Source organism: Pinus tabuliformis, chromosome X, assembly GCF_031772625.1.
Source record: "Pinus tabuliformis cultivar Carrire ecotype Pingquan chromosome X, CPIR1, whole genome shotgun sequence".
In the NCBI taxonomy this organism is placed as follows: domain Eukaryota; kingdom Viridiplantae; phylum Streptophyta; class Pinopsida; order Pinales; family Pinaceae; genus Pinus; species Pinus tabuliformis.
In genome coordinates, this window is record NC_142308.1 from 1,026,878,449 (window position 1) to 1,026,893,563 (window position 15,115).

Sequence of the window (15,115 nt, forward strand, 5' to 3'; positions counted from 1 at the left end):
TTGAGTTACTAGTTCCTAGACCCTTGGTTCGACAAACGCTTTGGAACCCTATAATAGTTTGGGTTGAGTTACTAGTCCCATAGCCTTAGTTGGACAAATGTTATGGAGCCCTTGGTGGGTTGAGTTACTAGTCCTAGAGCCTTGGTTGGACAAACACTCTAAAGCCCTATAATAGTCGTGGGTTGAGTTACTAGTCCTGGAATCCATGTTGGAAAAAATTCTCTAGAGCCCTGGAAGGCTTGGGTAGAGACCAATCTAATGATGGTTTTGTGATGTCCGACTGTGAGGTGGAATCACCGTGTTGATGGGTTTTGGTGGTTTAGCCTCTGGAAGCCCTGGATGGTTTTGATTGATGTGTTTTATGAGATCTCACATTCATGCTTGGAATATGGCATGGGGGTGACTAACTGGAGAGATATTTGGCTCAACCATGTCTATAGTTGGGTGGAACATGGTAGTCCCCTACTGGGTTGGACTTGCATCATTAATATGATGTTATTTCTCCTTGTTATCTCATGAGTATTATACTAGTTTATATGTGGATCATATGGTTGTTGTTTCCTTGGTGATTTTGTTGTTATTATGTTGGTTTTGAATACGTATTATGACAATGGCTATGTATGGACCCCATCATGTTTTTACTTGTATATGAATGAACAATGTATCTATGGCCTAATGGATGATAATGCAGCTAATGTGATAAGAAAACAATGCTTCATAGTGAATCTTAGATAAGTATGAGACCCCTATGCTTAGGTTTGTTATTTACACCTATAGATTACATATTTGTGATATGTTTGAGGAAATGCCTGTCGTGGCTAGTAGGGATCCAGTCAAGGTCTTATTCAAGTAACTGCATTAGTACTGTTATTTCCATGCTATCTTACTATTTTGAATATGTCATTCAATTATGGGCACTGACATGGGCTCTCGGCCTAAAAAAGTGGCTCAAATCCTCAAGACACTCATACAACACTATGAAAAATAGTCCCTGGATGTTGGCTTGTAGGCTTGTGAGAGTGTCCAGAGGTCCCTGGACACTGGCATGCCCATAGCATGAGAGCGTCCAGAGATCAAGTAGTCCAAAAGCTTAGTGGGACCCAGGGGTTGGTTGGCAGAAAGGTTGGATTAGTTCCTAAGGTTCCTAATGTTGATGTTGAATGTATGTATGGTGTGTTTCTGTCAGTTCCACTTACTTAACGTGACTTAGGAGGTCAAATCATATCATAGTGGCCTCTCATCACATGTTTACCCCAACTAGACGGTTGTTTGGGTAGATGTCGGAGGAGGGTGTAACAAAGGTAAGATTTGTGATCAAGTTTTTTCTATTTTGATTGACCTTGGATCTAACTATAATTATATCATTCCCGGCCTGGTGGATAAGTGTGGTTTGAATAATGAAGTGCATGCAGAGTCTTGTTTGGTGCAGTTGGCTATAGTTACCAAGAAAAGAGTTCATCATTGAGTAAGATCTTGTGCATTTGAGTGCATTTGAGTTGAAAGGTATATCTACATTAGTGCATCTAAATGTGCTTCCATTGGGATCATACAATATGTTGTTGGGTATGGATTGGTTATACATTCACAAGACTAAGGTGGATTGTTATGATAATGCTATTGAGTTCTTATATGACGATGGAGAAAAGAGGATTTTACAAGGTAAGAAGAATCCTACATCAATTAGAATGGTTACAGCTATACAAGCAAGCGCAGTAGCAAGAAAGGATGTTTATTGTTTGCAGTTCATATTTCCAGTGATAAAGGTAAAGATGTTGAGGATGTGGAAGTTTTGAAGAGGTATCCGGTTCTGTAGCAGTTTCGGGATGTTTTTCCAGCAAAGATCTCAGAGTTACCACCTCATAGGGAAGTTTACTTTTGTATTGAGTTGATTCTAGGAGAAGCACCAGCATCAACGGCACCATATAGGATGAGCATTCCAGAATTGGTGGAACTAAAAATCAATTGAAGGAAATTCTTGATAAGGAATACATTAGGCCAAGTGTCTCCTTGGGGTGCACTAGTACTGTTTTTTAAGAAGAAGGATGGTACTCTTAGGTTGTGCATTGATTATAGGCAGTTGAAAAAGGTGATGATTAATAATAGGTACCCTTTGTCGCGGATTGATTACGTGTTTGATTAGTTGAAGGGAGCAACAGTGTTCTCAAAGATCGACTTGAGGTCAGGATATCGTCAGGTATGCATCAAAGAAGAGGACATATATAATACTTCTTTCTGAACTAGGTATGGGCATTACGAGTTTGTTGTGGTTCCTTTTGGTTTGAATAATTCTCTAGCTACTTTCACGTGTTTGATGAATAGTTTGTTGCATCCTTATATGGACAAGTTTGTGATTGTATTCATTGGTGATATATTGATATATTCTAAAAATTAGGAAGAACATGCTAAACAATTAGCAGCAATGTTAATACTGTTGAGAGAGCATCAATTATATGAAAAACTTAGTAAGTGTAGTTTATTTTAGACAAAGGTACATTACATGGTACATTTTGTTTCCAAGGAAGGTATAGAAATGGCCTTAGAAAATATCAGAGCTATCATGGAATAGGCAACTCCTAGGAATGTGGATGAGGTCAAATCATTCATGGGATTAGTAGGTTATTACAGGAGGTTCATCAGGAACTTCTCACTAATTTTCTATCCAATTACATCATTGTAGAGAAAAGGAAATAAATTTGAATGGACAAAGGAATGTGCAGTTAGTTTTGAACAGTTGAAGCGGTTTCTTACAAATGCTCTATTTCTAAATATTGTAGATCCAGGAAAAGAGTTTTTGGTATGTACAGATGCTTTCCAGAGAGGACATGGTGGAGTTATGATGTAGCAAGGACAGATAGTATGTTACGAGTCAAGGAAATTGAATGAGAATGAGAAAAACTACATAACACGTGATCTTGAGTTGGTAGTGATCATCCATGCATTGAAGATGTGGAGACACTATCTTTTTGGCAAGAAGTTCATCTTCATGAGTGATCACAGTGGATTGATATACTTTTTTAACCAACCGAAGTTGAATGCCAGGAAAGTTAGGTGTTTGGCTACGATCAAGGAGTTTTACTTCGAGATCAAGAACATTAAGGGAAAGGAGAACAGGGTTGCAGATGCTCTTAGCAGAAGAGTACAGGTAAATCACATAGCAACTATGAGTTCATATGGGACATATTTATAGGATCGAATCTTGCAGCAAGACAACAGAATGACAGTTATGAGCAGCTTAAGCATAGGTTACAGTAGCATAGTACAGGTAAACAAGATGTGGACTATCATCTCACGACATATGGTTTGGTCAAATTGAGGGACAGGATCTATGTGCTAGATGACAGTGAGCTCAAGAAGCTTATTTTGCGGGAATTTCATGTTAAGTCATATTCAAGTCACCTAGGATATTAGAAGACATTGACCCCAGTTAAGAAGTTTTACCATTGGCTGAATTTGAAGAAAGAGACAGCATAGTTTGTTGTGAGATGTTTGGATTTTCAACAAATAAAATCAGAGTGTAAGCATCCAGGTGGTTTATTCCATGTGATTTTGATTCCATAGTGGAAATGGGAGATCATTTCCATGGACTTCATTACAGGTTTGTCAATGACATCTAGACAACATGACATTAGGGGAGTTTTGAGGTCTCAAATGGGCCTCCTAAGGAAATTATAAAATAATAGTGGAAATAATAAAATAATATTAGTTTACATCATCAAATTTTAGAGGGAAAAAATAAAAATAAAAATAAAAACAAACAAACAAACGAACTATTTTTGCAACTCATATTTTCAATTTATCTTCCTATGGGTTTACTCAAATTTCGAGCGGAAACACTCATTGGATACATAATTTGGTTCCTCATCCAAGGAGTACCCATGTTGCATACTTGCGATGGACCCTACTACACAAAAAATGATAAATACATGAAACACATTATTGCAATCGCGTTTCTTCATGTATTTCTCATTTTTCGTGTAGCAGGGTCCATCAAAAGTATACAACATGGGCACTCCTTGAATGAGGAATTAAATTTTGCATCCAACCAGTATTCCCGCTCAAAATTTGAGTAAAAACTTAGGGAGATAAGTTAAAAGTAAGAGTTGAAAAAATAGTTTTATTATTTTATTTTAATTTAATCTTTTTACTTTTTTACTCCAAAAATGGTGAATCATCCCCCATGATTGACATCATCATCTTCAATACTATTGGTTCTTATAAATTTTATTTTGGTTGTGCATTTTTCTTAGGAGGCCCATTTTAGACCTGAAAATTCCCCTAATGTTTTATTATGGTTGTGGTTCATAGGTTGACTAAGGTAGCTCACTTCATTAGAGTGAAGTATACTCATTCAGATAGTGAGGTAGCCTAAGTCTTCATCAGGGAGATAGTGAGACTACATGGTATTCCTAGGAAGATTATATCCGATAGAGATGTTAAGTTCACATACATGTTTTCGAAGGAGTTATTTGCAAGTTTGGTTACAGATTTAGCCTTCATTACATCTTATCATCCACAGACAAATGGAAAAACAAAGAGGGTCAACAGGATTCTGGAGGACATGTTGAGAATGTATGTCATGCATCAACAATGGAGATGGGAGGAGTATCTTCCACCGATAGAGTTCGCTTACAACAATGGGTATTAGGAGACACCAAGGATGAGTTTGTTTGAGACACTTTATGGGTAGAATTTTAATACTCCCATCATTTAGAGTGATTTAGTGAATAGGGTATTGATTGGACCAAACATGTTAACAGAGATGGAACATGAAATGCAGGTCATCAAGAAGAATCTAAAGGTAGCACAGGACGGGCAGAAGAGTTATGCAAATTAGAACATGGTATTTAAGGAGATTTAGGTTGGGGAACATGTGTACTTGCACATCAAGCCCAAGGAGAGATCCTTGAGGATTGGATCATGTGCCAAGTTGGCACCTCGGTATTGCAGGCCTTTCAAGATTCTTGAGAGAATTGGACTAGTGGCCTGCCAACTTACACTGCCTCTGACAGAGAAAGTCCATGATGTTTTCCATGTGTCATTGCTTAAGAAGTATGTGAAAGATGTTCATCAAGTGATTGACTGGTATGTCTTGCAGGTGGAGCCAGAAAGAGAATTCTAACTGGAACCTCAGTGCAATTTGCAGCAAAAGATGTTTATGCTCTGAAATCGAGCAAGTTAAAGTGCAGTGGAAGCACCTTGGGCCCAATGAAGCTACGCGAGAGATGGTTGAACATATGCAGGCTATGTATCCTTCTCTATTCACTGGTTCAGTAGATGTATTTTGATATATGTTTTGGTGTTATGTTTTTTTTTAATTCAGTATATATGCATATGTATGTAAATATCGCATCTAGTTACGTTATAAAGCTCCAATAAGCAGTATGGTGTTCATGGTATGATGGTCATGGTCTCAGCAGTATGATATGATGTAAATATTTTATTGAGTTGTGTTATAAAGCTCCATAGGAAGCATGTGTTTTTCTAGTTTATAAGTGTCATTGAACACCGAGGGTGGTGTTCCCCCAAGGGGGAGGGTTTTGTAACTACCCTAGTTGATTTCCTATGTAAATAAATAAAAATAATAACCAAGGTCACAGAACACGTATTCCAACCTAAATGTTGGGAAAAATCATAGTGATGGGGATCATTAGTGATTAATTAATGGCTATTGAAATTGGCAAAGGCAAAGTGAAATTAATTAACATTGATTTACAGAAATAATGAAAAATAGGATAAAAGGGAGATGAAAGGTTACAAAATTTGCATGAGGATGAAATTGAAGGAAAAATGAAGAAAATAGAGGCCTCCATGATTAAAAAGGATTTTGAGAATCAATACACAACTTTTGTCAGTTCAACCTTTTGTCATTTTTAGCTTGGAGCTCTCTTCTATTTCCTCTCTCTCATACTCTTGCACACTTAGAGAAATCTTAGAGAATTGTTGGAGCATGCTTGGAGCACTTTAGTTTTCCTTGGATTTGGAGAAAGAAGGCAAAGGAAAGTGGGAAAGCGCAAGGGAACAGGTGGATCAACAACTACAGTTGGATTGCTTTGCATGTAACAGGTTGCATGTATGATTTCCTTGATGCATGGTAGATACATGTGGCTTTTTGGTTATGATTTGTCATTGGCATGGGGGATTTCCTGGATTGATGGTGGTTTTAGCCTAGTATCAGACCAGGCAATAACTCCTCAACCAAAAATTAATTCATGTTTATTCCTTCAGGTAGGTCTTCATTAAATACATGAGGGAGAGACTGTTCAGTTCATCTCCCGATGGTTGTTCATATTATCTATTTATCTATTTACATTATATTCACCCAATCATGAGGATTAGGTGTCAACATTCCCCCCCTTAATCTGAAGGGATGTTGGTGAGTCTAAGCATCATTCTGAATTGTTCAAGCTTTTCTCTTCCAAGCGCTTTGGTGAAGATGTCGACACTTTGTTCATTTGTGGAACAATGACGGAGATGGATTGTTTTGGCCTCAACATGATGTCGAATCAGATGATATTTAGTATTTATGTGCTTCATTCGATCATGGAACTTTGGGTTCTTGGGCAATTTTATTGCAAATGTATTGTCAATCATGAGTTGAGTTGATTTTACTTGTTTTACTTGCAAATCTTCAAGAATTTTCCTGAGCCACACAATTTCTTTTGTTGTTTCAGTTGCTGCCACGTATTCTTCTTCTGTTGTGGAATCTGTTGGAACTGATTGTTTGCGTGATCTCCAGGAGATAGCTCCTGATCCAAGACTCATAGCATATCCTGATGTAGATACCCCAATTTCTTTGTCTCCATCAAATTCTAAATCAGAGTATCCAATCAAGCTGAATTTTTCCACCTGTGTATACTTGATTCCAAAGTCTTGAGTTCCCTTCAAGTACCTTAGAACTCTTTTTGCAGCAGACCAATGTCCCTCACAAGGCTTTTGCACAAACCTGGAGAGGATTCCAACAGCAAACGAAATGTCTGGTCTGGTAGTAGTTAGGTAGTTGAGACTTCCTACAAGCTGTCTATACTTTTTTGCATCCTCAAATTCTTTTCCTTCAATAGGTGTGAGATTTAAGTTTTGTTCCATTGGAGTAGTAAGAGGATTTCATTCTATCATGCCAAACCTATTCAACAAATCTCCATTGTATTTCTTTTGAGAAAGGAATATGGACTTAGTATGTTGGGTTACTTCAATGCCAAGATAGTAATGAACATAGCCCAAATCAGTCTTTTCAAAACTTTTCCCCAATTCCTTCTTTATGGATGCAATGTAGCTTTCATTGTTCCCTGCCTTCAAAAGATCATCTACATATACCACAAGATATACAACTGTTTTGCCAAATTTCTTGACAAATAAAGTTACATCATCAATAGCATAATGTTTGAAATTGAGTTTCAGAAGATGCTCAATTAGTTTTTCATACTAGGCTCGCGGTACTTGTTTGAGGCCATACAATGACTTCACAAGTTTGCATACTTTATGTTCATGTCCTTTCACAGCAAATCCTTCAGGCTTAGACATAAAAACATTCTCTTTTATATCTCCATTAAAGAAAGCAACTTTTACATCCATTTGATGGACTTTCCAACCGTTCTAAGCTGCTAGTGTAAATAGTGTCCGGATGGTAGCCCATTTTGTTGTGGGGGAAAAAGTCTCCTCATAATCGACCCCTTCCTTCTGTGTAAAACCTTTTGCCACAAGCCTAGCTTTGTGCTTCTCAAGTGAGCCATCAGCTTTATACTTGTTCTTGTAGACCCACTTGCAGCCAATTGGTTTGGTTCCTAATGGAGGATCAACCAGCTTCCAAGTGTCGTTCTTTATGAGAGCATCATACTCCTTTTGCATTGCTTCTTTCCATTCATCATGAGAAGCAGCTTCTTTGAAGGAAGTTGGTTCAAAATCTATAGACAAGTTCAATTCACAATCATAAGAAACATCAATATCAACAGGGGAATTAGAGTCATCTACATCACCTCCATTTTGCCAGTTTGAATTTCTAGTTCCTATTTTTCCAACTTCATCAGGATGAACACTTTCAAGTGTCTTTGTCAGCCAGTTTGGGGGACCTTTCTCAGATTGTCCAAGCTACTCCGTTGATTGAGTTGGGACTGAATCAAGGTTGAGTCTCCCAATTCTATCAATCACATCACTTAAAGCATCATTTGTTGTTGGAGTTTCATGCGGGGGAGAGTGTTCCTCAGAAGAAGGTTCCACATGTTGATCTAGTATAGGAATCCCCCCTTCAAGATGTGGAATCTAATTATCAAATTCTTGAAATGATTTTGCTTTTGCAAATCTATCCAAGTGATCAAGTTGCCGCTCAACAACATTGTCAGTTTTGGATGATTCAAGAAAAATTACATCTCTAGATACAACAAACTTTTTATTTACTTCATCATAGAGAAGATATTATGCTTTGGAGGTGTTTGAATACCCCAGGAAGATACACTTACGACTTCTAGCACCAAGTTTGTTTCTATGTACCTTTGGTATCAAGGCATAATAGGTGGAACCAAAGACCCTGAGATGCTTTACCGAAGGAGCATGTCCATACCACATTTCATAAGGAGTCTTGTTTCTAATAGCATTAGATGGACATCTATTCTTTATGTATGCGGCACATAGAACAGCATCAACCCAAAACATTATCTTTACATTTTTGAAGAAGAGCATGGATCGTACCATATTTAAAATTGTCCTATTCATTCTTTTAGCTACACCATTCTATTGGGGATTATAAGGTACAGTTGTTTGATGTTTGATCCCATGTTGGCGAAGATAGGTTTCAAATTCATTTGATGTGTACACTTTTCCATTGTCAATGCGAATAGACCCAATATGAGATTGTGCATCATTTTCAATCCATTTATGAAAATTCTTGAATGTTTGAAAAGCATCAGATTTGTTCTTCAATAAATAAACCCAACACATTCTGGTGTAGTCATCAATAAATGTCATCATATATTTATTTCCATTTGCAAAAGGAACAGGCATTGAACCACATAAATCTGAATGAATGAGTTCAAGTTTTCTATGTGCTCTTGAATGTGAATCATGAAAATATTGTTTGCTATGCTTTCCTAGAATGCAAGCATCACATTGCTTAAATTTCCTAGGAATTGTAGGCAAACCAGCAACACCATTTTTCTTAAACAGGTGGGTTCGATGTCAACTCAAAAATTGGAAAATTTTCATTTTCTTGACTTTATCAACCAACACTATGAGAATAGTGAGATCCAGTAGAGATATAATCAAATCCAAAGTAAAGTGACCGGTCCTCATCACAAAACTAGCTTCTCTGGTTACTGAGATTCATTATACGGGAGTCATTTATTGCTCAATATCAGGCAATCGTAACACTACTTGGGTATCCCTCTTCCGGCCCTCAGACAAGAACCGGCAGACCAGACATGGTTTTGTGAATAATAGAAATGCAACGACAAGCTCATTCGGATGGCGGAGGTGGAGAGTTGCAGCCTAAGATGCAGATGATTTTGAAGGCGGAGACAAGGAGGAATACGGGATGGAGATGTCTGCAAAGAAGCTTTGCTATCACAGTTGGTTCCGAAGAGAAAGTTGTGGAGTTATCAGAAGAGTACACTGATAATTCTAATGGAGCTTCATCAAACTTCTCTAGAAGTTATTTTGGACAACCAGTTGATAGTACCGAGTTGGAATCCACGCGAGAAGATATTGTTAGAGCGAAGCTTATTAGGAAGCTTAGTGAAGCTAATCAACACAATCGACACCTGAAACGCCAGCTTCATGATAAGGAAAAATCTTTGAACAAATACAAGAATGAACTTGCGGTTATGGAATTGGAACTCCAAGCTCTCGTGACCTTAGCAGAAGAAGTGGACACACAACGAATTGACTCCTTAACGCACTTCAACGAATACATTAAACAATGAATGAGATTTCGCAGGGATATGACAGAGATGTCAGCCTGCAGAACATGGGCAGAATATAAGCAGAATATGCAGGAGGGAGTTACAAAGCAGAGGGAAACTAAAAAAGGTGTTGGCTCTGATACCATGTCAGACCAGACAGTAACTCAATCAAAAATTGATTCATGTTTATTCCTTCAGGTAGGTCTTCATTAAATACATGGGGGAGAAAATGTTCAGTTCATCTCCCGATGACTGTTCATATTATTTATTTATCTATTTACATTATATTCACCCAATCATGAGGATTAGGTGTCAACACTTAACATTTCCATTTCCTGGATACCCATGGTGTTGCAGGTTTTTCCATTAATTGTTTTATGGTTGGTGCTTGTAATCCCTTATGGCTATGGGTTGAAACAAACGCTCTGGAAGCCCTAGAACAACTTGGGTTGAGTTACTAGTCCTGGAGTCGGGTTGGACAAATGCTTTGGAACCCTAGAAGTTTGTGGGTTGAGTTACTAGTTCCTAAAGCCCTGAACAGCTTGGGGAGAGACCAATCTAGTTGGTGTTAGTGATTTCCAACAATGAGGTGGAATCATTGGTTGAGGGTTCAGGTGGTTTGGCCTTTAGAAGCCATCGTTTTGTTTTTTTTATTATTCCATGATATCCCACATTCACACTTGGAATATGGCATAGGGGTGATTGGCTGAAAGAGAGATTTGGTTCAACCCAATCTATGGTCAGGTGGTATGTGGAAGTCCCTGACTTGGTTAGTAATTTCTTATGTTAATAAGATTTATTTTTATATTGTGATTCATGTATATTTATTAGCAATGTGTTGGTGATATTTTGGCCAAGATACAGTGGTTTATATGTTGGTTATTTTCTGATTATATGTTGATATGTGATGGGTATCTTCTATGGCTCATGTCACGGAGTGTTTAACTATTGATTGGTTGATGGACGAATGGACTAATAAGTTTTACTGCATCTATGTGGAGATGACATAGGGCCTTCTCACTTATTTTCAAATAAATCTCAGGCTTGTATGATCATATATGCATTTATGACCTGTAGCTTACTTGTCTGCAATATGTTTAATGAAATGTGTGTCATGTTCTAGGTAGTCTCGGTCAAGTTTTGGCTTCAAACATGCATGTCTAGCAATGTTTCCATGCCATTATTGATTCTGATAAGTTACAGGAAGTTTTGGGTAGTGGTCTGGAGGCTGACCTTTAATCTAAGCTAAGATCTCGGGACTAAATGCTCCTAACTGAGAAATTTTGGTTGCAATCGCATGGATGCAGGCTTGTGCATGCGGTTAGAGGCCTCCAACTGCATGGAGGGCTAGTTGTGGGTGCAGTTGAGGACCCAGGTCAGAGAAAAGGGTGTCCAGCTCAGGTTTTGGCCACCTAGAGTCGTTACTAAGCCTCTGAGTGACCTCTAGCCCCTATAGAATGTTATGAGTTGTCAGTTTGTCTTTTTTGGTCAACCCCACTTCCTTAATGGAACCTAGGAGGTCGAGTCACGTCATAGTAGCTCTTCCTCTCATGCTTACCTTGACAGCCCTGTAAAATTGGGTAAATGTGGGAGGGGGTGTTACAAAGCTCTTTTTGGAGCGTGTTTGGGCTTGTGTTACCATGAACTATTAGTCTCGACAGGGATAGTAGGTTCCTCAATACCTTTTAGTTCATCTTGTGGTCTCTAATGGACAGCAAGATAATTGAATTGATCTCCTTCCATGTCCAAACCAATGGGAAAATAGAGGTAGTCAACAAGATTATTGTGCATATCATGTGCCTACCTAACTCTAGGCATCCACATATATGGGATAGGAGACTTCCATGTTTTCAACATAGCTATAGCAAACCTCTCCACATCTATATTAGCCACATCCATTTTTAAGTGTGTCTAGGGTTCCATTCATTGGCCTCCACTGATGTAGCTCTACTTGTTACATCTACACATGAAGAGTCCTCCCATGTTCAAATTGAGCCAGATAAAGTAGCCAAATTTTCTAAGTAGATCTAGCAGTATCCAACACTAGATTCATGATATCCTATAAAAAGCCCTGCCAAGTACAAGCAACAATATTACCAACATCAGGTTCCACAAAAGTTTCGTATTTGTGACAGGGGGGGGTTATATTTACAAAAAGAGCATCTTTCAGGCCCCTTTAGGAAGTTTATACCTACTCAAATTTGGGACTTACAATATCACAAAGATTGCATGTGAGAGTGCTTTTGAATTGAGTATTCCCCCTTTCCTTGGCTTGTACCCAGAATTTAATATGGAGTTATTTCAACCATGTTTTCCACCTCTATTAGACACCTCAAAGCTGGCTAAGTATTTTTCCCCTACAAAACTCAATATTGACTACATGAAGCATACTACAGTGGACTAGATCATGGACACCATGACAAAGGACACCCCCAATAGAACATTCAAATCTACTCAGTTGTCAAAGTTAGGAATCTTCTTCACCACTGCAAGTTGTTCGCCAAGAGTCTAATTCAGTAAAAATTTCCCCATACCATTTAACGCAATGGGGACCATAATTTGCTTCCTAAGCGGGAAAGATTGATCCAGGTGGATATCAATGACCACTCATCTCTTCTACTAACTCATAACAAACAATTCCACATCTTAGTAGTTTTTACTGATTTTTTCAAGTCCTAAACTTCTAGCACATTTTTGAACTGATAAACAATGATTTTTGGCCTTGTGCTGGATCAAGGTTTTCAAGGTATAGTTGATCCTTGAATAAAATTGTTTTTCTCATCGAGATATTTCAAACATGCTATTGTGTACCCCAATCAATGCTTGTATGTGGAAGTTGCAACCGGAAGAAGTTGACATATCAACTAGACTCCTCAAGGTTCACATTCTTTTTGCCACTTCATCTCCTAGGGTTAGGGTTTTTTTTCTTTCTCTTATGGTTTAGCACTATGTTAAAATTTCATTTCGACCTCTTGTAATAAGTAGCTTGCAAATGGGCATAGTCAACACATGTATTTTCGGAGGTAAGCTACAACTATTCTAGCTAGTTCATATTGCTTTGCATTTCACAATTTTGTATTATTTGATATATTAATAGAATTTAGTTTGATCTATATTATTATGATCTCTATAACATTTCTATTTGTGTGATTCCATTCATATTCAAACCTTTGATTCCATTCTCCATACAATCCAAATCAACCAATTCCCTAGAGGGAGAGTTACAAATTTGTTGCATAGTTTTTCATAAAGATGTCATAATGATCACAATTTTCCTCTCCCCTTAATTAAGTAGCACTCCAATCATGATTCTTACTGCACCAACCATTCCAAAGAAAACATTGAAAATTTTGGCATCTCTACTTCTCAATACTCTCTATACTTAGTCTTATTTCATATATAAATTTTATAAAATATTATATTTTAATTAACTTAAATAATTTTTATAATTTATTTGATTAATACCTCTAAAATTTAAATTTATTTCTTATTCATTCTTCACCTCTATCTTTAAAACTTACATAATAAAATTTTAAAAATGTAATAATTTCCAAATCTAATTGTGTGCATCTTCATGACATGCTTCTAAAGAGGCTAGTATCTTGTACATCCACTTTTCAATTTGAACTTATTTTGTAAAATTAAATTTATTTTTATTTTATTTAACCCATTTAATTTGTAATCTTACCTTTATTGATAGAGTTTCCTATTAATTTCAATTTACTATTTTATAAAATTAAATTTATTTTTCTTTAATTTAACCCATTTAATTTGTAATTTTATTGATAGAGTTTCCTTTTAGTTTCATCTAGCTGTTTTTATTAAAGCACAATAATTTAAAATCTAACTACATGAGAAGTCAAAAAATGATTTAAAAGCTAACTATACTAGAGGGCTAACTTCTTTGAGAATAATTTTATTTATTAAGCAAACATATAAAATTTAAAACTTAAAATATTGTGTTTTAAAACCTAACTGCATTAAACTGCTTTAAAAGCTAACTACATTATAAATCAAAGAATGATTTAAAAACTAACTATATGAGAAGTAATAATTTTAATGGTGGGCTAAACCTATGAAATTTAAAGTTAAAAAATTAAAAAATGATTTTATTAGTGAAATATTTTTATTTAAACTTAAATTAATTTTTAAAATATTTTAATAACTTTATTCAATCTATATTAAATAAAAATTTTAATTTTGGTAGTGTTACTTTTAGGTTTTTAGGTCTTCGACCAGAAATGTACCGATTCTAAATGAATGTTAATACCCGCACTATAAGAAGCAATCCTATTTTTCCATCATAAATCTCATTCATGAATAAAATAAGATCATATTCAGGTTCATGTTCGAAATTTTCCTTTCTTATTATTATGGATTATAATTTTAACCCCAATCTTATCAATATTGCCATACTTCCAAATTTATCAAACAAAAATTTAGTAAAATATCTGCGTAATGGCATACTCTATCTTTGCTGTTTAACTCGTGGATTTTGCCTAATATGATCCGTTCCCCCTTCATGAACAGCTTTCTCTGTTTCTCGACCTTTCCATCTATCTGTTACTCTTTGGGTGGAGTTAATGAGTGATCTCGTGGGTTGAGTAGAGAACACTGACCTAGTTGTGCAACTGTATATTAAAATGCTTATAGGTATAAGTATATTTTGATGGGTTAAAAGTGTTTTTAAGTTAAAGAAATAGATTAATAGTTTAAGATCTAGAAGTATTTGGTAGAAGTGATGAAACTCTATTCTCTTATGAACTTTCAGTGTCGTGTTATTTAAAGGAGCTTGGTTTTTCATGAATATTAGTGATGAGTCAATTTGTATTCATGGATAGCAGTCAGAGATGGTTGTCTTAACTCTTGGTTTGATAACTAATTTATGATAAATTAGCGCAATATTATTTGAAGGAGCTTGGTTTTCCTTGAATACTAGTAATGAGTGTTATTTGAAAGAGCTTGGTTTTCCTTAAATACTAATGATGAATCAACCTACATTCATAAATAACAGCCAAAATGATTAACTCCTGGTTTAATAACTAATTTATGATAAATTTAACTAACACGAATTTGATAACTAAATTATCACACATCTTTTTAATCTGAATTATAAAAAAAAATTAGTATGAATTAAAAACATACATATGTAGATAATATCAATATTTAAGTAATATATTTAATAATGTTCTAACAACAGATTATGAAGATACCAAACCAAAAACCAG

General features: G+C 36.2%; 1 protein-coding gene across 1 annotated transcript; it reads left to right on the forward strand.

Annotated features, from left to right (window-relative positions):
* The first annotated feature begins 9,428 nt into the window (after positions 1-9,428).
* On the forward strand, positions 9,429-9,908 carry LOC149143256 (protein PTST, chloroplastic-like). Its single transcript, XM_089451745.1, has one exon. The coding sequence runs from the start codon at positions 9,429-9,431 to the stop codon at positions 9,906-9,908; it is 480 nt and encodes a 159-aa protein (XP_089307871.1).
* Positions 9,909-15,115: the final 5,207 nt, after the last annotated feature.